Here is a 23,979-nt window from a genome sequence, read left to right as displayed (position 1 = left end):
ATTCATTAAGTTATTCAACAATGACTCGGTAGTTATTCACTAAGTTATTCAACAACGACTCAGCAGTTATTCACCAAGTTATTCAACAATGACTCAGTAGTTATTCACTAAAGTTATTCAACAATGACTCAGCAGTTATTCATTAAGTTATTCAACAATGACTCAGTAGTTATTCACTAAGTTATTCAACAATGACTCAGTAGTTATTCATTAAGTTATTCAACAATGACTCAGTAGTTATTCATTAAGTTATTCAACAATGACTCAGTAGTTATTCACTAAGTTATTCAACAATGACTCAGTAGATATTCATTAAGTTATTCAACAATGATTCAGTAGTTATTTACTAAGTTATTCAACAATGACTCAGTTGTTATTCACTAAGTTAATCAACAATGACTCAGTAGTTATTCACTAAGTTATTCAACAATGACTCAGTAGTTATTCATTAAGTTATTCAACAGTGATTCAGTAGTTATTCACCAAGTTATTCAACAATGACTCAGCAGTTATTCATTAAGTTATTCAACAATGACTCAGCAGTTATTCACTAAGTTATTCAACAATGACTCAGTAGTTATTCACTAAAGTTATTCAACAATGACTCAGCAGTTATTCATTAAGTTATTCAACAATGACTCGGTAGTTATTCACTAAGTTATTCAACAATGACTCAGTAGTTATTCATTAAGTTATTCAACAATGACTCAGTAGTTATTCACTAAGTTATTCAACAATGACTCAGTAGTTATTCATTAAGTTATTCAACAATGACTCGGTAGTTATTCACTAAGTTATTCAACAATGACTCCGTAGTTATTCATTAAGTTATTCAACAATGACTCAGTAGTTATTCATTAAGTTATTCAACAATGACTCGGTAGTTATTCACTAAGTTATTCAACAATGACTCAGTAGTTATTCATTAAGTTATTCAACAATGACTCAGTAGTTATTCATTAAGTTATTCAATAATGACTCAGTAGTTATTCATTAAGTTATTCAACAATGACTCAGTAGTTATTCATTAAGTTATTCAACAATGACTCAGTAGTTATTCATTAAGTTATTCACTAAGTTATTCAACAATGACTCAGTAGTTATTCATTAAGTTATTCAACAATGACTCAGTAGTTATTCACTAAGTTATTCAACAATGACTCAGCAGTTATTCATTAAGTTATCCAACAATGACTCGGTAGTTATTCACTAAGTTATTCAACAATGACTCAGTAGTTATTCACAAGTTATTCAACAATGACTCAGTAGCTATTCATTAAGTTATTCAACAATGACTCAGTAGTTATTCACCAAGTTATTCAACAATGACTCAGTAGTTATTCATTAAGTTATTCAACAATGACTCAGTAGTTATTCACTAAGTTATTCAACAATGACTCAGTAGTTATTCATTAAGTTATTCAACAATGACTCAGTAGTTATTCATTAAGTTATTCACTAAGTTATTCAACAATGACTCAGCAGTTATTCATTAAGTTATTCAACAATTACTCAGTAGTTATTCACTAAGTTATTCAACAATGACTCAGTAGTTATTCAATAAGTTATTCAACAATGACTCAGTAGTTATTCACTAAGTTATTCAACAATGACTCAGTATTTATTCATTAAGTTATTCAACAATGACTCGGTAGTTATTCATTAGTTATTCAACAAGGACTCAGTAGTTATTCATTAAGTTATTCAACAATGACTCAGTAGTTATTCACTAAGTTATTCAACAATAACTCAGCAGTTAGTCATTAAGTTATTCAACAATGACTCGGTAGTTATTCACAAAGTTATTCAACAATGACTCGGTAGTTATTCATTAAGTTATTCAACAATGACTCGGTAGTTATTCATTAAGTTATTCAACAATGACTCGGTAGTTATTCACAAAGTTATTCAACAATGACTCAGTAGTTATTCATTAAGTTATTCAACAATGACTCGGTAGTTATTCATTAAGTTATTCAACAATGACTCAGTAGTTATTCACTAAGTTATTCAACAATGACTCGGTAGTTTTTCATAAAGTTATTCAACAATGACTCGGTAGTTATTCATTAAGTTATTCAACAATGACTCGGTAGTTATTCATTAAGTTATTCAACAATGACTCGGTAGTTATTCATCAAGTTATTCAACAATGACTCGGTAGTTATTCATAAAGTTATTCAACAATGACTCGGTAGTTATTCATTAAGTTATTCAACAATGACTCAGTAGTTATTCATTAAGTTATTCAACAATGACTCAGTAGTTATTCATTAAGTTATTCAACAATGACTCGGTAGTTATTCATTAAGTTATTCAACAATGACTCAGTAGTTATTAAGTTATTCAACAATGACTCAGCAGTTATTCATTAAGTTATTCAACAATGACTAGTTATTCATTAAGTTATTCAACAATGACTCGGTAGTTGTTCATGTCAGATATACAGATTGCCCACGATGGGGCTAGTTTATTGGGCACCCCTTACATCCTGTGCAAGGTGAAGCGCGGAAGCGTTTACAGCGCCCAACTGGGAAGCATGCGGAGTTCATGCTTGCCTTTATGACTCATGCATTAAGGGCGTAAAGGCCTGAAGGGTCATGGGTTTTGTCAGCAAGTTACATAAAGTGACAATATGATGAGTGTGTGGGAGGGGAGGGAGGTAGGGGGGGGGAATTCCCGGTACAATTTATCTGTTTATGGCAAAGTGTGGCAGGTCCCTAATACTGTCAAGTGCCAGGCACGTCACTAGGAGGAGGGATATCTGGTCAGGGAGGGAAGAGGTGTTGGTAACGGCTGGGGACCTGTAGGAGGAGGTCATAGGGCAAATGAGGGTGTGGTGAAAGAGGGTGCGAGAGTCGGGTGACCACAAAGTTTACAAACAGTGCGGCCAGGCTCAGGGATGCCAATGTACTAGGCGTGGCCAAGTACAGTGGGGGTGGTGGAGGTGATATGGTGTGGTGGGGCGGGTACAGTAGGGGTGGAGGGAGGCACATAGGCATTGACAACATTGAGGGACACACCTTTTAGTGTAATTGTGATGGTGTGTGCGTCGACATGTCGGTGGGGTACAGGTAGCCGGGGGTGGTGTCCTCAGATAGCCCTGGTGGAGACAGCTCAGACACAGGAGTGGGCGCGGCTTGCGGTGGGTGGAGGACAGGTTGAGGCACCAAGTCTCGTGAAGATGGGGCAGGACTTCGCTCGGGGGCAGCAGGACACACCAGGGCAGGTCCGGTAGGCACTACACCAGTAGTGAAGGCCGCAGGCGGTAGAGTAGGCCGTGAGCAGGGGGGGCTCACAGGGGGACTACCAGCTTGTGTCAAACCTGAAGAGAGGAGTGACTGGGTAACAACAGAGGGCAAGAGTAGGTGGGAGATGGTGGTACAGAGTGTAGCGAAGAGTTTTCAATACGGTTGGTAAATTCTTGGAAGAGGGATATGATCTGTGTCATGTCACTGGCGGGGGGTTGTGGGGGGGCACCGGTGGGAGCGCAAGGCCTGACAGCCTCAGAGTAGAGACGGGGAGGAGGCCCAGCAGTAGTTGAGTTAGGAGACGGCCGGGACTGCTGTGTTGTAGCCAGATGAGGCCAGGCAGAGGCAGGTGTTGTTGAAGAAGGCATTGCTGGAGACACAGGGTACACAGGGGGGTGTGGCCCGGAAGACTGGGGGGGCGTTGTGGTAGACTTGGCCTTCGGGGAGGCTTTTCCCCTGGGACAGACGGGCGATTGGGGCATTGCCGTGAGTCAGCATTGTGCCGGCCGCCACAGTTACAACATCTGGGATTAATTACATAGCCCACCCCACCACTATTAAGGTGGTCTTTGATTTTCTGGGCACAGGCGGCGGAGTTGTGGTTACGTGAACAGAAGCGACATCTCGGCCGATCACGACGACAGCAGGCAGTGAAGTTGTGACCCCAATGAGAACAGACAACACAAAATGCAGGCTCAGGATGATAGGCTTCTGCATACAGTGGGGGTAAGAGTGGGTGGGCATTCACAGTGGTTGGGCACTCCCTTCCCTTCCACTTGACAATGACAGCGGGTTGTGGAACTCTCCCCCGGTAATGGCGACGTATACTCAGTATACTAGAGTTAAAGTCACGCGCATCTTCGATGTCAGCATATAAGGGGAAACGTTTCACTAGGATGTGGCAACATTCATCCGCGTCTACAGGGGGGGGCAGCAGGACGACCCCGTCAAAGCCAACAGTACTAAGTGTTTCATAGACCTCAGAAGTCTGACACTTGATAAAGTTCCGGTTCTTACCTTGTCGGAATTCAATGCTGAAACCGTGCTGTCTGCAGTACTTCATCATCCAATTACAGCGTTCCTCTACAGTTTTCAGAGAGTCCTTGGGGAAGTGGAGATTCAGCTTACTTGTTTGTTTGGCAGAGGGCAGGGTGATAGGGTCCATGGCATTGGTGTTTCCACTGTGGCTAGTGTTTCCCATAGAAACATTACCGTCACTGTCATAATCACTGGGGTCTGACTCTTGAAGGGTGTTGGATTCAGTATGACCAGGCGAGTTGGTAATGGCATCAGTATCAGAGATGTTGCGTCTGCGTCTATGAGAGAGCCTCTTCTGGGACGTTTATGTCGACCCCCATGCTGGCAAAACTTGCCAGCTGAGGGGACCTTTGTGGGACGATCGGGAAGTCAAGAGCACCTATATGGGCACGTCTGTCCCCGTGTGTGGTCACGCCACAACTGTTGTTCATGTCATACATGCTGAGGTCTATAACTTCATCAGAGGTTGAGCCAGGTCAAGCTGATTTAGCAAATACCTCGCACGCTCTGAGCGAGAGGAGGGAGCAGGCAGACTCATATCACTTGTTACCCAGTGAACACCTCACTTAAGTGTTCTCATATATAAGTGCACTCAAGACACTTCCCCAAATAGAGAAGGTACAATATACTCTCAACCGAACTAAGTACCTGTGAAACTATATTTTTCTACAATAAAGAAAACACAGCAAAGTGTTTACTTCAGCCCAGCCACTTATAGATTCCAGAACTATATATATATATATATATATATATATATATATATATATATATATATATATATATATATATATATATATATATATATATATATATATATATATATAAAGGACCAACACAGGTGTACTACATTGCCGTGGCTCACTAGCGTGTTTAGCACCTGCTGGCCTACTGCGTTGTTGGTGTGGTATCCTAGTACGCGGTGTCTAGCGTTGAGATCGCCCAGAAAATAGGCAGGTATGTTCCTCCTGATCAATCTGAGCATGTCTGCTATTGGAAAGATTGGTCTTCTTGGAGGGAGGTAGCAGGTACCGATTATGATTGGACCCGTGGTGCTGTTAATTTCGATTGCCAGAAAGTTTTCTTGAAATATATCATGGATTTTGTTTTATATTTCTTTTAATTGCTATGGCTATTCCTTCCTGTAATGGATTTTTTTTTTTGGTATACTGTATAATTGAATATCTTGATTTTATCTGAATTACCCTTGCCATGAGAATTTAATATGGTGACGTCTGGGTTCAGGGTACGATATAATTATGTTGTATAATTCGTGAGCTCTTGGTGTAGCCCTCAGGCCAGTACATTATGTTGAATTATTTTAAGTCTGTTGATTAAGAATGATGATGTCTCGAGCTTGTTTGCGGTACAGTATTTTAGATGATTGATGTTCTCCTGAAGATCTCCTCTCCATGTGCAGGCCGAGGCGGATTTTTCTGTACTGTACTTGGATTGCTCCACTTTTTTCTATTGTTATTTCTTTTTTCTTTTCTTTTATCCTCTTCACCACTGATCGGCTCGTTAGCCGCTTGGGCGATCGGTCACGCTTCTGTTACGCACTGTTGGCAAGTACTGGGCATGCACCTGCTCCTGAATGTACCTGAACCTGCTCTAGTGTTGGTCAAGTCTTGTCTTGAAAGAGCTCACATTCGGTGCCGCCACAACACTTTCTGGCAGATTGTTCCAAGAGTTCACAACCCTCACTCCGAAAAAGTTTGCCCTCACAGTTTTCTGGACTTGCGGCTTCTTCAATCTTGAGCTGTGACCCCTTGTGGGGCGAGCGTCCTCCAGCTCCAAGTAAGGACACTCGACTGAGTAGTGCCCCTTGAGATGCTTATATACCTCAATTAGGTCTCCCCTTGCCCGTCTGTAGTATAAGCTAGGCAAGTTCAGGTACTCCATTCTCTCAGGGTAGCTGAGGTGCCGAAGTGCAGGCACCAGTCTGGTGGCCCTCCTTTGAACATTTTCAACCAACTGACAGTCCCTAGCACATCGCGGGGACCAGACGGGGTGACAGTAGTCCCGATGGGGAAGCTCTTCACTCTTGAAGATCGTTACGAGGGACGGACCGTATAGATATCTGAACGACCTTCTTATAAGACCCAATAATTTATTTGCCTGATTTACCTTCTTCTCGCAATAGCCCGAGAACTTCAGCTCATTGTCAACATACACACCTAGGTCCTTCTCACATTCAGTCTCAAATAGTGCAGTTTCTTCATCCTATTGGGACATATGATACGCCTCGTTACCGTTGGTACGCCCCAGGTACATCATATTACACTTTCTGACATTAAATATAAGCAGCCATTTCTTCGACCATTCTTGGAGCCCACAGAGGTCCTTCTGCAGCTCTTCACAGTCAGCTTGGTTCTTAATTTCCCGAAATAACTTAGTGTCATCGGCAAACCTTTGTATGGAGGAGTGTACAACGTCAGGCATGTCATTAATGAAACAAACAAACAAACAACAGCGGGCCCAATACACTGCCCTGTGGTACCCCACTTGTGACAGGTACGGATGTCGATTTCGTGCCATTAATCACCACACACTGCTTACGGTCATGTAGAAAGTCTTCTATCCATGCAAGGACATTCCCCGAATTCCGTACCCTTCCAGTTTGATTTTCAGCCTTTCATGGGGTACACTGCACTAAAAGGTTCTCCGCATTTAAAAATACGGCTTTCGACATGAAGATATTCTTCAAGGGAAGATGATGTTTAATAATATGGCAGTAAGTCTCCTTATGTTTTGTTTTATGTATTAAGGTACTGTAATCAGGAACTGTTAAGATGTGTCGAATGTATGTACACTACCACGTTAGTGCTTTTGCATATTATTCCGCATAATATGAATCTTTGGGAGGGGAAGGCTATGTACTGCGCACATCATTGTCATTCCTAAAAAAATCCTTTAATTCATATTACGCTACATAACATTCAAATCCACCGCACTTGTAGAACCTCAGAGAACGGGTCATTGATAAAGATTAACTCACCTAATGAATGTTACGGAATCATGTGTTGTATTGTACCCAGGTACGGTTATATAATATTAATTGTATGTATTCATAGCATTAAGGAGAGACGTGTTTTTCCCATTCGTTTTACACTCCCTCCCAGTAAGTCCCGCCTTCGAACACAGTTTTCAATACGTTTATTCCACTCTCTACTGGCAAACTCAATCTTGAATTAATCTGTGTAGATCAACTTTAGTAATTCGCCAGACCTTTGTCAACTGAGGGTCATCCTTGAATGAGTAACAGCTGGTTTGTGTGTAATTTCTGTCATTGCGTGAGTAGTGATCGCTGGCAACTCAGGGGTATATAACCCAGTGCGAGACGGGAGGTCAATCTCACTAACCTAACCACAATCAACATCAGAACACATAATCAAGCATTAGCAATATGGGAAAAACTGCAAGAACTAGAAGACCCCATATTCCAACAATTAATGCAAGAAGACATTACCAGAACACACAACTGGTGGCCAAAGAGCATAACTTTTGACAACACAGAATCAGAACCAATATACACGAAATAAAAATGAAGAATACTTTAAAGGACACGGAGGGCCCCCTCCCCAAACACCACAATCTACCCTAGCTTAGATTAGCTTGGCTTCCCTCCCCTTGCTGTAGTGGACATGAACTGCTGGCATGGCAGATTTAACCTCGTCCCCGCAAGGTGGACAGCCCACCTGCTATTAATCTCCCTCTTTATTTCCCACTTCCCAACCTTTACCTTCCTCCTACACCGTCTTCCATCTTCACGAGCCAATAGGCTCTCTTCTCTCCATCCCATCGGATCGGATAGGTCAATCTCACACAGCATGGGAAAACTAACGCTAGACAACATGGATTTATGCCCAATAGAAATACCCTAACTGCAATAGCTACAATAACGGAAATAATTGCAATAGAAAAAAGCAAGAGGAACCAGATCAATATAATTTTAAGGGACGTTTCTAAGGCTTTTGATAAAGTTTGGCATTTAGGCTTAAAATATAAAATATTAAAATTGGGACTTAACGAACACTTGCTAAGAATATTGTGTAACTATTTAGATGATAGGAGAGCACAAATTCAAATTGGAAACTTTATGGGAACTATGTTTAATCTTGGGAGTGGAGTACCTCAAGGAGGATGCCTTCTCCAACACTATATACAATTTATACCTCAGACACACCTCAACCTACCCCCTTTAGCGAATATGTAATGTTTGCTGATGATATTGTAGTGGACGTCTCCCCTACAACTGCCTACAACTGCATAACCGCAGCCACCAGCTGCTACCATCTTCCCTAGCAACCAAACTAGCGGCCCAAGCGGGGGGGCGTCACCAGATGCCACCGTATCCTAGCAACTGAGTCAAAAGACCGGCGACTTTCTCGGGTTTTCCCAACGTGACTCTCGGCTGCTGGGTATATAAGCTCTGTCTCTCCATTGAAATTGATTCTGGCCTCACTTCCTGAACACGCAACACCTCCTCCTCCGCCGCTGCCTGGCGGCCCTCGCCTCTCCTCCGCCTGCCTGGCGGTCCTCGCTCCCGCCAGCGAGCATGGCGACCCACCAGCTGTCCTTCTCTGAGCGTCCTCACCGACCAGCTCTCTCATTCTGGCCCATCTTCCTGAACACACAACACCTCCTCCAGCAAGCTCCTCGCTGTCCAGCTTTCATTCAACCAGGAGGCCAGCAACAGGCAACATCTTCTCTAACGAAGCTTCTGCACATCTACCTCCTTCAACACGCTACTCACCGAACGTCTCTATTGAGCAGCTCCTCACCACACGGCACCTCCAGCACCAGACTGTCTATCATATAACTTACATTATACCACGAAATCCTACAAATGGTGACTCCCAGAGATTCGCACTCACACAGGATGGAGGAGACACTGATCACACTCCCAGTCTTCAAGCAGCATAGAAGACTGGCTTATCCACACAGAAGCAGCTCTGCTACTCTAAGCAGACACCAGCTCCTCTTCCTGCCCCAAGCACCACATCCTATCGACCCCAGTACACCCGTCCTGCCTCAGACGCCGACCCCGGCCCAGCAGTAACCCCTGCCGCCCCTGACGTGGCCTCTGTTCCTGAGTGCGGACCCACACACCCCTCTTTTCTCCCTGAGGTACTCCCTGCTAATGTCCTGCACCCTGCTGCTGTTGTGGACCCAGCTGCTGTCACGAGCCCTAATCCGCTTCTGCTGACGCAGCCCCTGCTCCTGACCCAGGCCCACACACCCCAGCAGGCGCATCTGACTACCCTGTACCTGTCGTGAGGGAAGCACAACATTCATCGCCTCCACAAACCCTTTTCCTACCTCTCTCTTCCCACAGATAGTGTGTATACTGACAGTTGTATTCAGCGACCGGCTCATTCACGCCATCGCCGTTGTCTCATATGAGGCATGCACCGCCCGGTCTGCCTCACATGTGCTAAGCAACTCTACAGACAACAAGTCTCCTACACCGCTTGGAGGGAAGGGGGAGTATTGTAGTGGACGTCTCTCCTACTACTGCCTACAACTGCGTAGCCGCAGCCACCAGCTGCTACCATCTTCCCTAGCAACCAAATTAGCAGCCCAAGCGGGGGGGCGTCACCAGATGCTACAGTATCTTAGCAACGGAGCCAAAGACCGGCGACTTTCTCGGGTTTTCCCAACATGACTCATAGATGACTCACGGCTGCTGGGTATATAAGCTCTGTCTCTCCATTGAGATTCATTCTGGCCATTCTTCCTGAACAAGCAACACCTCCTCCTCCGCCGCTGCCTGGCGGTCCTTGCTCCCGCTGGCGAGCATGGCGACCCACCAGCTGTCCTTCTCTGAGCTTCCTCACCAACCAGCTCTCATTCTGGCCTCTCTTCCTGAACACGCAACACCTCCTCCAGCAAGCTCCTCGCTGTCCAGCTTTCATTCAACCAGGAGGCCAGCAACAGGCAACATCTTCTCTAACGAAGCTCCTGCACATCTACCTCCTTCAACACGCTACTCACCGAACGTGTCTACTGAGCAGCTCCTCACCACACGAAACCCCACAATATTACTCAAATAGTATCATACCCAGGAAAATGAACCAAATTTATGGCACTCTACACGGTAAGAGCAATAAAAAATATAAATGATTTTGAGAAAAAATGGAAAATAAGGACAAATAAGAACAAATTCAAGATAATACCAATAGCCAAGATCAAAACAAGTCCAGTAATAGTCGACCAGGAACTATACCCTTCAGTGTCGTATGGGTATTACCCATACGACACTGAAGGTAGGATGCTTGGACTAAAACTAACAATAAGAGGATATATAACATACTTAAAAGATAAAGAACGACAGGCAAGAATAAGATTATCAAAAATAAAACGCTTTAAGAACCTTAGCATTAATAACAAAAGAAAGATTTATATAGCCCTTGTCAAATCAATTATGGACTACCCACCCATCCCATTGAACACCCTTAGTAAAACGAGCATTAAAAGGTTACAAACAGTACAAAATATAGCCCTCAGATTTATATATAACAAAATATACAGACCACATCAATAATGAACAGCTACACAAGAGAGCAAACCTCCTAGCAATCAATGTAGATATACACAACAAAGCCGCAAATATTTGGAACAAAGTGACTGAACTCAACACAGAAACTTACCAAAATTGGATAAATAATACAGTATAGACAATGAAGAATTCCAAGAACACAGTTGGTTTAAATCAGCCAGGAAGAAAGTAATTGAACCATCTCCTGCCCCAATATACACAAAACATTAATAGAGAGAATAAAAGATGAGTGACCTACCAGCTCCACTAAGAACCTGGCAGGCCTCTCCATACAGTGTACCTTTCGACTAACACAGCTAACAGTTAACTAACACCTTTGCAAAAAAAAATGTGATTATTCTCCCAGTACACAAAAACCTGGGCGGGCTCACTAACTCCATCGCAACAACAACAACAAAAAAAGTGACTACCCTCCCAGCTACACAAGGACCTGGGCGAGCTCACTAACTCCATCGGAGTATATATACTGTTAAAAAAATAAATAAAAATAAATAAATATATAAATAAATAAAATAAATAAAAATACAAATAATCATAATAAGCAGCACAATATGAATAAACCAATATTAATACAAAGGTTTGACGACCCAAGGGAGCAGAACAAAGATAAAACACTAATAGGAAAGATGAAGCGATCTGGTTGAGCCAAGATTCTTTCTACTCCTACTGTTGTAGTGGATTCCTCCCCTACAAACGCTTGTCGTTGAGTAGCCGACCCCGCGAATTCCCCAGTGTATGCCTCGTGGTCTAGGTCATCCGCATGCTTCCCAGTTGGGCACTGTAAACTCTTCTTCGCTTCACCTTGCACAGGATGTAAGGGGGTGCCCAATAAACTAACCCCTCGTGGGCAATCTGTAAAAAATCTGGTCAACCAGCGCCGCCTTACATGACGAGGTCAACTATTAAGCCACGCCTACCTCCGCTATATAAGACCTGACCTCGTGGTGACCTACCTCTCTTTTCTACCTACACCAACCAGCAAGCAACACCTCCTCCTCCTCCTCCTCCTGCCTGGCGGCCCTCGCTCCCGCCGACGACCATGGCGACCCACAAGCTGGTCCTCCTCTGAGCACCCTCACCAACCAGCTCTCTCTACTCAACGCTCTTAACCATGCTGCCTTCCCAGCACCAAGCTGCTAAGGTGCTCCGTTGTTTCCATTTTCCCGTGGAGAAGGTCGTGCCGATCGTGCTCCCGTTAGAGACCAAGGAAAATGGCCGCTTTGGATCGTTGTGTCGTGGGGGAAGAGGAGGGGAGTGTGGGGAAGGACGACCTCCTTGCCACGCTGTTAAGGCAGCTGGGGCAGTTGAGGAGTGAGGTTGACACTCTAAAGGGGGAAAATGAAGCGTTCAGGACGGAACTCCTTCAGGTAGGTGTCCTGCCTAGCAGGACACCTGCGAAGGAGGAGCAGGCGTGGAGAGTGGTTGTCTCCAAGGGGACTAGGGTCAGGCTTAGGAAAGCTGACCAGGGTGTGGAGTGCAGCAACCCTTACCAGGTGCTGCAGGAAGCTGGAGAGGAAGAGAAGAGGCAGGACGGTATGGATCAAGGAGAGGAAAGGGCAGTTGTACAAACCCCGCCCACAGGTAAGGTCGTGGTAGTTGGTGACAGCCAGGTGAGGTTTATGGATAGGGCTTTTTGTGCGAGAGATAGGAAACGTAGGACTAGGGTGTGTTTTCCTGGGGCTGGGATAGGGCATGTAGCCGAGAGGTTAGACAGAGATTTGTCAGGGGAGGGTACCAATCCAGTAGTGTGTCTTAGTGTGGGAGTAAACGACATAGGTAAGGTTAGGAGTGAGGAACTTTTCAAGAGGTATAGGGAGGCGCTGGGGAAGATTAGAGATAGGGGAGGGATCCCGATAGTATGTGGTGTCTTGCCTAGAAGAGGGGTTGGTCGTGAATGGCTGTCCAGGGCAATTGCTATTAATTGCCGACTGGAAAAACATTGTGCAAACAATGGTTGGGCATTCATTGATGACTGGCAACGATTCTATGGCAACGACTACCTGTACTGTCGCGATGGAGTACACTTGTCTCGTGAGGGGGTAAAGACGTTGTCTGCATCCCTGGAGCGTGAAATTGTCACTCCGAAGGGGGGGTTTCGCCAGTAGAGAGGGGTCGGGGAAAGTGGGAGTCAAAAAACAAGCAGGTCCTGGGAAGTAAAATTAGTTGCTCAGGACAAGGGGTAAAACAGGACCAGGGAAGAGTAGGTTTAAATGTATACTATACAAACAGTAGGAGCGTTAGAAATAAAATAGACTTGCTGAGAGCGGTTGTATGTACCGAGAATGTAGACGTCATAGCAATCACCGAAACTTGGATGAATCTGGCGAGCAAAATTTTTTTATCAGAGTACCACATAGAAGGGTACAACCTTTTTCACAAGGACAGGGAAGGTAGGAAGGGGGGAGGGGTCGCACTCTTCGTCAAGGATACATTAAAATGTTGTACTAATAATTCAATAAAGGGTGAAATAGGAACCGAGTCTGTGTGGGTAGAAATCACGGAAGGAAGAGAAAAACTAATTATGGGAGTGATTTACAGGCCCCCCCAAGTCTTAGCAAAGAAGCAGCTCAGTCCATATGGCAGGAAATGAGTAGGGCAGCAAAATATAACAACCTATGCATTATGGGGGATTTCAACTTCAGAAATATTGACTGTGTTACGAGTTGGGGATTTAGAATATAGTTAAGAGTCTACCCAGATCCCAACAGGCAACAACAACAAAAAACAAAGACAATCGGACTATAAAAGGGTAGACAAAGGATGCGAGTTTTCGTTGTGTATAATAAAGTACCATGAATTCCTTAACAAAATAATCAGCTTCCTATAAATTACCCTTAACCATACTTAACCTAAACATTAACAGTATATACATATCAATACAACATAAAACAATCGTGAAGCAAGGTGGAGGTGGGAGAGGCAATACAAGATTACAAATACTTAAGTGAAGAGCTGAGATGGCTGACGAGCAAGGCTGAGTATTGTAGAAGACGGTAGGTAGTCACTGTGCCGTAGGTTTAGAGGATAGATGATCCTGTGGTCACTTCCCAGAGTGTAGTGCTCTCTCCTCGAATTCGAGCTGACAAAGAAGACTTGGAGGAAGTGACGCAACAACCAGGATATGGAGAAGGGAAACCCCGGAGTGGTAACTAAGACGAGTCATACTCGTGTCTCGTCCCTAGATGGCGTTGCTCGTAGTGCTGGGTAGGTAGATCATGACAATTGCTGGAGGGGTTCGTAACAACTGGGACAACATTGTAGGCGACTATGAATCTGAAGACTTCCTAGACGCAGTACAGGACAATTTTTTGAAACAACTAATTACAGAACCTACTAGAGGTGACAATATATTAGACCTAGTATTAACAAATAAAGAAAATATTATCAGAGATATCACAGTATGGGAAGAACTAGGTAACAGTGATCACAGAGAAATCAGGTTCACCCTAAATTGGGAAACGAAAAACAATGACAATATGGTCAGAGTCCCAAACTTTCGGTTGGCGGATTATCAGGGGTTAAGAAGGTACCTAGGTGAGGTCACCTGGGAACAGTCACATCAGTTCCCAGTAGGAAGTGGTGAGGTCATAGATGACACAACAATTGATCATGACTATAATATATTCACCAGTATACTACATAAAGCACAAGAACAAAATTTACCACACAGAAAAAGTAGGTCAAATAAGAATGAGCCAAGGTGGATGACCAGAAAACTTAAACATGACATAGGAATAAAGAAAGGAATATATAAGAAATTAAAGGGAGGGGAGGAGCAGCTCAGAAACAGGTATAATGAACTATCTAGGAATGTTAAGAAAAATGTAAGGAAAGCAAAGAGAGACTTTGAAATCAAAATAGCAAAAGAATCCAAGGCGAATCCCAAGGGATTTTTCCAGGTATATAGGACAAAGGTCAAGGACAAAGTTGGGCCTTTAAAGTCAGGGAGGGGAGAATTGATAAATGGCAGTGAAGACATGAGCAAAGCATTAAACAGCTACTTCTTATCAGTTTTCACAGAAGAAATTTGCGATGAAATTCCGGAGGTGGAACTGATATTTAAGGGAAAGGAAGAAGAGAAATTAAAGAATATCACTATCAGAAAAGAGGATGTTCTTAAGAAGATAAATAAACTAAAGAACACAAAATCCCCAGGGCCGGATGAAATTTTTCCTCGAGTCTTAAAAGAGTGTAAGGAACAGATTAGCGGATCCCTCGTAAACTTATTTACAAAATCATTAGAAACTGGAGTTGTGCCAGACTTGTGGAAACAGGCGAATGTAGTACCCATATTTAAAAAGGGAGACAGAGCATCAGCGTCAAATTACCGGCCGATCAGTTTGACGTCAGTAGTGGGGAAATTTCTTGAATTAATTATAGCAGATAGCATCCGATCGCATCTAGAGAAAAGCAAATTAATCTACGACTCTCAACATGGGTTTACAAAGGGAAAATCTTGTCTAACAAATCTGCTAACGTTTTTTAGGAAAGTCTTCGAGGTAGTAGATAATGACGAAAATTACGATGTTATTTACTTAGACTTTAGCAAAGCATTTGACAGAGTACCGCATCAGAGGCTTCTGAAAAAAAATTAAGGCTCATGGTATCGAGGGGAAGTTTTAAATTGGATAAAATCATGGCTCACCGATAGAACGCAGAGGGTCAGCGTAGATGGTGTTAAATCTGAGTGAGGCCGTGTAACCAGTGGGGTTCCCCAGGGGTCAGTACTAGGCCCACTCTTGTTCATAATCTACATAAACGATTTAGATACTGGGATCAGCAGTGACATAAGCAAGTTTGCGGATGACACCAAAATAGGGCGGCAAATTAATTCAGGGCAGGATGCAAATGCATTACAGGAGGATCTAAATAAACTGCAGGGGTGGTCTGAAAAATGGCAAATGAAATTCAACACCAGCAAGTGCAGCGTACTTAATATTGGAAGAACAAATACTTATAATGTATACAGCCTGAACAACATCAACCTAGAGAAGTCGACTTGTGAAAGAGACCTAGGGGTACTTGTAAGCCCGGACCTACGGCCTAGAAAACAGTGCGTTAATGTTCGAAATAAGGCAAACAGAGTATTGGGTTTTATATCTAGAAGTGTAAGTAACAAGAGTGCAGAGGTCTTATTGCAACTCTATCTTGCGCTAGTTAGGCCGCACCTCGATTATGCGGTTCAGTTCTGGTGCCCCTATTATAGAATGGATATAAATTCACTAGAGTCGGTGCAGCGAAGAATGACAAAAATGATTCCGGGACTTAGAAACCTTCCATATCAGGATAGGTTAAAGAAACTTAACTTGCATTCCCTAGAAAGACGAAGAGTGCGGGGAGATATGATAGAAGTATTTAAGTGGGTGAAAGGAATCAATAAAGGGGATATAGATAAAGTTCTTATAATATCCGAGCAGGAGAGGACTCGGAGCAACAGATTCAAGTTGGATAAGTTTAGGTTTAGGAGGGAGATAGGAAGAAACTGGTTCACAAATAGTGTGGTGGACGAGTGGAACAAGCTTAGCAACTTTGTAGTAAGTGCGGGAACTCTGGAAAGTTTCAAAAGGAGGCTAGATAGATTCATGGATGATGGAGAGTGGTAGTAACTCTCGACAGGAGCTGCCATGCACAGGCCAACCGGCCTATTGCAGACTCCTTATTTTCTTATGTTCTTATGTAACATGTATACAGAGAGCACATTGTGAGTTTCCTTTCTCCATCCCATCCTGAGTGTGAACCAAATACCCGTACCCCACATCCTCACCTCTTCACATGTTTACGTGACCTACTGAGCTGACTGATCTTTCTAGTAACTACCTTAGTTGTTAGTTCTCATATTTGAGTTGTTAAGGCTGAACGTGTCCAGCATATCGGTTAAGCTTCAGAGCTTACAAAGCTATCTGAGTTACTTTCTGAAATTCCGAGTGCTAGTTTTCAAAATGTCCACTAGTAAATGGAAAGGGTCCTAGGACAGTGGGAGAAAATATATCAAACCAGAGGACGGTGACGAACTAGACGTTTTTGCTTACGCCAACTAGTGTTATCAAGTTCTCCACCATTATCATGCTCCACCACCATTTCAGATTAAGGTAAATCTTCACTGTAGATTATAGATATTATGTTTATGTAATTATTGGGCTCTCAATTCTAAGTGAAAATTTGGTTTTATTACATTTTAAGTGGATATTGTAGGGGATACTTTTATTTTGTGTGGATTGTAAAAATAGCCTTGTGCTTCCCATCCAAAAAGTTTTGGCCGTTTTGGCCGTAAGATGGCGTAAAGTTGGCTGTGAAGCTTGTTGTACATCTGGCAACCCTGGCCGCCACCAGAAAGCAACATCTCTCAACAGCTTGAGGATATTCTTGCTGTTTATCCCAAATTTGCTAGCCCACACTGATTAGTCTTCAATTAGAATAAGAGTCCTGGACCTGACATGGTGCATCCTAGAGTGCTAAGGGAGCTGTGCAACGAGCTTGCAGAGCCCCTGAAGATTCTGTTTTGTAAATGCCTGGATGAACAAATGGTCCCCAGTGAATGGAAAGTGGCTTATGTGAGTCCTATCTTCAAGAAGGGCGATAGGCACTCCACGAACAACTATAGACCGGTGAGCCTGACCAGCATAATATGTAAAGTACTTGAGAGTATTATCAGAGATGCAGCGATGGAACATCTACTACGAAACAACCTTGTAAAAGATTGCCAACACGGTTTTATGCCGGGGCGCTCTTGCTTGACACAATTGCTCAAGGTATTGGATATTTGGACCCATATTCTAGAACGGGGTGGTAATATCGACAATATTTACCTAGATTTTGCCAAGGCTTTCGACAGTGTACCCCACGAAAGGCTGAAAATCAAACTGGAAGGGTACGGAATTCGGGGAAATGTCCTAGCGTGGATAGAAGACTTTCTACATGACCGCAAGCAATGTGTGGTGATTAATGGCACGAAATCGTCATCTGTACCTGTAACAAGTGGGGTACCGCAGGGTAGTGTATTGGGCCCGCTGTTGTTTGTTTGTTTCATAAATGATATGCCTGACGTTGTACACTCCTCCATACAAATGTTTGCCGATGACGCCAAGTTATTTCGGGAAATTAAGAACCAAGCGGACTGTGAAGAGCTGCAGAAGGACCTCTGTGGGCTCCAGGAATGGTCGAAGGAATGGCTGCTGAGATTCAATGTCACGAAGTGTAAGAGGATGCACCTGGGGCGTACCAACGGTAAGGAGGCGTACCATATGTCCCAACGGGATGAAGAAAATGTACTAGTTGAGACTGTGTGTGAGAAGGACCTAGGTGTGTATGTTGACAATGAGCTGAAGTTCTCGGGCCATTGTGAGAAGAAGGTAAATCAGGCAAATAAATTATTGGGTCTTATAAGAAGGTCGTTCAGATATCTAGACGGTCCGTCCCTCGTGACGATCTTCAGGAGTGAAGTGCTTCCCCATCTGGAGTACTGTCACCCCATCTGGTCCCCGAGATATGCTAGGGACTGTCAGTTGGTTGAAAATGTTCAAAGGAGGGCCACCAAGCTGGTGCCTGCACTTCGGCATCTCAGCTACCCTGCGAGATTGGAGCGCCTGAACTTGCCTAGCTTATACTACAGACGGGCAAGGGGGGACCTAGTTGAGGTTTATAAGCATCTCAGGGGGCACTACTCAGTTGAGTGTCCTTACTTGGAGCTGGCGGACGCTCGCCCCACAAGGGGTCACAGCTCAAGATTGAAGAAGCCGCAAGTCCGGAAAACCGTGAGGGCAAACTTTTTCGGAGTGAGGGTTGTAAACTCTTGGAACAATCTACCAGAAAGTGTTGTGACGGCACCGAGTGTGAGCTCTTTCAAGAGAAGACTTGACCAACACTGGAGCGGGTTCAGGTACATTCAGGAGCCGGTGCATGCCCAGTATTTGCCAACAGTGCGTGACAGAGACGTGACCGATCGCCCGGGCGGCTAGCGAGCCGACCTTTTGGTGAAGAATATAAAGGAAAAGAGTCGTGACCGATCGCCCAAGCGGCTAACAAGCCGATCAGTGGCGAAGAGGATAAAAGTAAAAAGTAAAAGACTCCAATGTATGTGATCCACTGACCTATATATACTGCTAATGAATATGATGTACAGTATTTCCTTCTTTGTGTACGAACCTCTGTCCTGCATGGCAGTGAACAGTGGCATTACCCACATGAATCTGACCGACGTATATGTATGTATGTGTGCGTGTGTGTATATACTGTATATGTACATGTATATGAGTATGTATATATGTACTGTATATGTATGTATATGTGTGTGTGTGTGTTTACATATATGTATATGTACTGTCAATGAATATGATGTATCTCTTTGTGTACGAACCTCTGTCCTGCGTGGCAGTGAGAAGTGATACCACCCTCAGTGTCAAGACCTGACTGAATTACTTAGAATAGGCAAACTGTACTACACGCTCTGCCAATAAATTTGTTAAACTTAAACAGCTCCACACCACGCGCTCCTTCAGAAAGCTCCTCGCCCTACAGGAACTCTGAGCAAGCATCGCCCAACCTAGTATCTCTTTAACACTGTGCTGTGCAACAATATATATTACGGGAAACACATTGTGACTTTCTATTCTACCTCAATCCTGAGTGTTGGATATATTACATGTACGTACGTTGTGAGGCCAAATAAGAGACCCTAACAACCTGCTACAACAGTACGCTACAGCTTTTCGCTATGTAGAGAGGCCTGGTTCAGGACTGGTAATACTGTTTATCTTTGTTTACAAATATTGAACAGTATGGGTCAATAGGCCCGCTGCAGTTTCCTCCATTCTTATGTTCTTATGTACTGCGCAGCAGAATTATTTTGAGACTGGACACCAGTTACAGTATACTGTATAACTTGATTCATGTCTACTGCATATTAAAAAAGTGAAGAGGAAAATTGAGATGACTGCGCAGGTTATGCGAAGACTGTTGGTGGGTGGAGCTTCTGGAGCTTCATATCGCCGCTTCATGGGGTGGGGTGATATCACTGCTGGACTTCGTTCTGCTGTTGTATCTTCAAATATCCTCTCAAAGTCAGACGTACCCATTTGCCTCAGGTGAGTAACCCTAGCAATAATTTATCTTATTCGTGTTTGGAAAGTGAAAGTGGTCTGGTCTTAGCAACAAGTTTAGAAAATTTCTCTACACTGCTTTGGTAGTTTGTCACGTCTCTGTTAAGCTGCTCACACACGTTCAATAATATTGACTCGATATATGATATTGACGGTTAATATATAGGATGGTAAATGTTAATGAAACTTTTATCATTAGAAGGTGTTTGTTGATTTTCTTTATTTTTGCTGTACTTATGGTTTTGATGATTTTAAGTATATTAAAAGAAACGACAACTTGCAGTCAATCTCAGTTGAAGTTGGTTCTGCTTAGATTCCCAAATAGGGGTAAATTACCCCACTGGGGGTAATTTCTCATTCAACGGGGGTAACGACAGCCTTTAGGAGAGTTTAGGTGAAAGGAAAAACATTAAATACAGACACACAAAAATTCAAATGTATCATTATTAACAATGATTTAAATCTCCGCGTATGTCCAGTACCACTCACCGCCAATCCGTCGCCTCAGATTGATTTTGATTTTGCCGCTTACAGTGGCTTCTTTATTGTGCACCCCACACTCATCCTGTGAGCGGTAGCGCAAAAGGATTACAGAGTAGAGTTTACAACGGGTTGTAGTGGATTCCTCCCCTACAAGCACCGAACCTTCTCAAATTCCCCAGCCTACGCCTCCAGTGCCGCCCACGGAGCGGGGTTCAACTATCTACCCACGCCTACCCCCGCCTTATAAGGCCTGACACCGCTGTGACCAGCCTCTTTCTACACAGTGCCACCAGCCAGCAACACCTCCTCCTCCGCGCCAGCCTGGCAGCTGCCGTTCCTGCCAGCGACCTTGGCGTCCCTCAAGCCGCGTGTCCCTCCTCTGGGCACCCTCACCACCCAGCTCTCTCTACTCAATGCTTATTACCATGCTACCTACCCAGCAACAAGCTGCATTGTACACCCAATACAATATGTATACAGTGAGCACATTGTGAGTTTCCTTTCTCCATCCCTTCCTGAGTGTGAACCAATATTTCATACCCCCACAAATGGTGACTCCCGGAGATTCGCACTCACACAAGATGGAGGAGAAACTGATCATTCTCCCAGTCTTCAAGCAACATGGAAGACTGGCTTACCCACGCAGAGGTAGCTCTCATCGGCTCTACAACTACTGTCTCTACACCGCAGGTTAGACACCCTAGAGCAGCTCTGCTACTCTAAGCAGACACCAGCTCCTCTTCCTGCCCCAAGCACCACGTCCTACCGACCCCAACACACCCGTCCTGCCTCAGACGCCGCCCCCAGCCCAGCAGTACCCCCTGCTGCTCCTACTGATGCGGCCCCTGTTTCTGGCGCGGACCCACACCCCTCTTTTCTCCCTCAGGTACCCCCTGCTACTGTCCTGCACCCTGGTGCTGTTGTGGACCCTGCTGCTGTCATGCACCCTGCTGCTGTCATGGACACTCTTCCTAACACAGCCCCTGCTCCTGACCCAGGCCCACACACCCCAGCAGGCGCATCTGAGGACGCTGTACCTGTCGCGAGGGAAGGACAACATTCATCGCCTCCACAACCCTCCTTCCCCCTCTTTTCTCCCACAGATCTCGTGTATCTAGACAGAGCTGTCCCCCCTAGTGGCCGGCTCATCCACGCCCTCGACGTTGTGTCTCCCATGTGGCATGCACAGCCCATTCTGCCTCACATGTGGCACGCAACCCTGCCAACCTCCAGCCTCCCGCCGCGCCCGGAGGGGAAGGGAGTATTGTAGTGGATTCCTCCCCTACAAGCACCGAACCTTCTCGAATTCCCCAGCCTACGCCTCCAGCGCCGCCCACGGAGCGGGGGTCAACTATCTACCCACGCCTACCCCCGCCTTATAAGGCCTGACACCGCTGTGACCGCTCTCGTTCTACACAGTGCCACCAGCAAGCAACACCTCCTCCGCGCCAGCCTGGAGGCTCCCGCACCCTCGCCACCTTGGCGTCCCTCAAGCCGCATGCCCTCCTCTGGCACCCTCACCAACCAGCTTTCTCTACTCAATGCTTATTACCATGCTACCTACCCAGCAACAAGCTGCATTGTACATCCAATACAATATGTATATAGTGAGCACATTGTGAGTTTCCTTTCTCCATCCCATTCTGAGTGTGAACCAAAAACCCGTACCCGACAATCTCATATAACACTCTGAATGGTGTATAATGCAGTGTTTATTATTCAGAAATTTATAAAACTAATGACAGGAACAATGAAATTCACCGAGTATGAGGACTACTCTGATATAATTACTGTATCTGGGATCTTCGTTATCCCTCACCAGACATATTATAGAAAATAGTAATTACGTCATGGACTCGCAACCAATCAATTGTTTCATTAACCCTAATTTAATATACAAAGGAGGCAACATGACTTTTTTAGGGTCAGTCAATGGTTCATGTAGAATATTTTTTGAACCTGGCGCAAGAGCTTGTCTAGGTGACCAGTGTTTTTGTCACAATGTTCACGTCTTGCTCTGCTGTCCCACTCACACAAAAATCATGGCATTTTCGTGTATCCACTCTGTTGACCAAGCAACAAAGCATTGGCTTTGAAATCTCTACAAACCAACCAACCACGATCTTTATAATGAACTTTCTCTAGAACTATGTAAAAATTTTCATAAATTTCCTTAAGATGAACAGAGTGAGCCACAGGAATTGATGAAAATACATTTCTATTATGAAGTAAAACTCCTTTGAGACATGTTTTTGAAAAATCAATGAACAACCTCCATTCAGTAGCTGCATAGGTAATGCCAAAATACTGTAGTTAATTAAAGCAGACACATTATTACAATAAACCAAGGAGCCTTCCTCTGAAATTTTTTATTTAACTAATTCTTGTTCACGTTGCCTTGTAAGGGGGGGGGGGGTATGAACAACAACTAGCTGCCACCCTGCGAGGGCTTGGCACTCTTACTACTTAGGTATGTTGATACTCTGACCTGGTAGCGTGACGTGAGAGAAAGGCCTGTAGTGGACGTCTCCCCTACAACTGCTTAGCCGTATTCCAATGCGACAGTATCCTAGCAACCAAACGAGCGGCCCAGGGGGTCACCAGATGCCACAGTATCCTAGCAACCAGCCACGTCTTCCCTAGCAACGGAGTCGAGAAACCGGCGGGTTTACTTCCGGCTGCTGTGTATATAAGCACTGTCTCTCCATTAAGATTCATTCTAGCCTCTCTTCTTGAACACGCAACACCTCCTCCGCCGTTGCCTGGCGGCCCTCGCTTCTCCTCCGCCTGCCTGGCAGTCCTCGCTCCCGCCGGCGAGCATGGCGACCCACCAGCTGTCCTTCTCTGAGCGTCCTCACCAACCAGCTCTCTCATTCTGCTCTCGGTTCCTGAACAAGCAACACCTCCTCCAAGCAAGCTCCTCGCTGTCCCGTTCTCATTCAACCTGGAGGCCAGCAACAGGCAACATCTTCTCTAACGAAGCTCCTGCACATCTACCTCCTTCAACACGCTACTCACCGAACGTGTCTACTGAGCAGCTCCTCACCACACGGCATCTCCAGCACCAGACTGTCTACCATATAACTTATATTATATAAGAAAACCACCACCTTAGAGTTTCCATCCATCCTGAGTGCTAGACAACATAATATCACGAAACCCTACAAATGGTGACCCCCGGAGATTCGCACTCACACAGGATGGAGGAGAAACTGATCACGCTCCCAGTCTTCAAGCAGCATAGAAGACTGGCTTATCCACACAGAAGAAGCTCTGCTACTCTAAGCAGACACCAGCTCCTCTTCCTGCCCCAAGCACCACATCCTACCGACCCCAGCACACCCGTCCTGCCTCAGACGCCGACCCCGGCCCAGCAGTAACCCCTGCCGCCCCTGACGCGGCCTCTGTTCCTGAGTGCGGACCCACACACCCCTCTTTTCTCCCTCAGGTACACCCTGCTAATGTCCTGCACCCTGCTGCTGTCGTGGACCCAGCTGCTGTCACGAGCCCTTATCCGCTTCTGCTAACGCAGCCCCTGCTCCTGACCCAGGCC

General features: G+C 44.7%; 1 protein-coding gene across 3 annotated transcripts in view; it reads left to right on the top strand.

The window, feature by feature from the left end:
• The first annotated feature begins 19,591 nt into the window (after positions 1-19,591).
• Positions 19,592-23,979, top strand: part of LOC121855918 (gamma-butyrobetaine dioxygenase-like) — a 34,664-nt gene continuing 30,276 nt past the window's right edge. For 2 of the 3 annotated variants that reach the window (XR_006086863.1, XM_042351114.1), the window contains exon 1: positions 19,592-19,928. Coding sequence is in view for 2 of the 3 variants with exons in the window: in XM_042351114.1 (XP_042207048.1) it covers positions 19,774-19,928 (155 nt within the window). In the remaining variant the exon portion in view is untranslated. The remainder of the gene's footprint in view (positions 19,929-23,979) is intronic. The other variant, XM_042351113.1, reaches the window with a different exon arrangement.

This window comes from Homarus americanus, unplaced genomic scaffold (assembly GCF_018991925.1).
Source record: "Homarus americanus isolate GMGI-L3 unplaced genomic scaffold, GMGI_Hamer_2.0 scaffold19117, whole genome shotgun sequence".
In the NCBI taxonomy this organism is placed as follows: domain Eukaryota; kingdom Metazoa; phylum Arthropoda; class Malacostraca; order Decapoda; family Nephropidae; genus Homarus; species Homarus americanus.
Note: the sequence above shows the minus strand (reverse complement) of the source record. Positions and strands in the feature narration are given on the sequence as shown.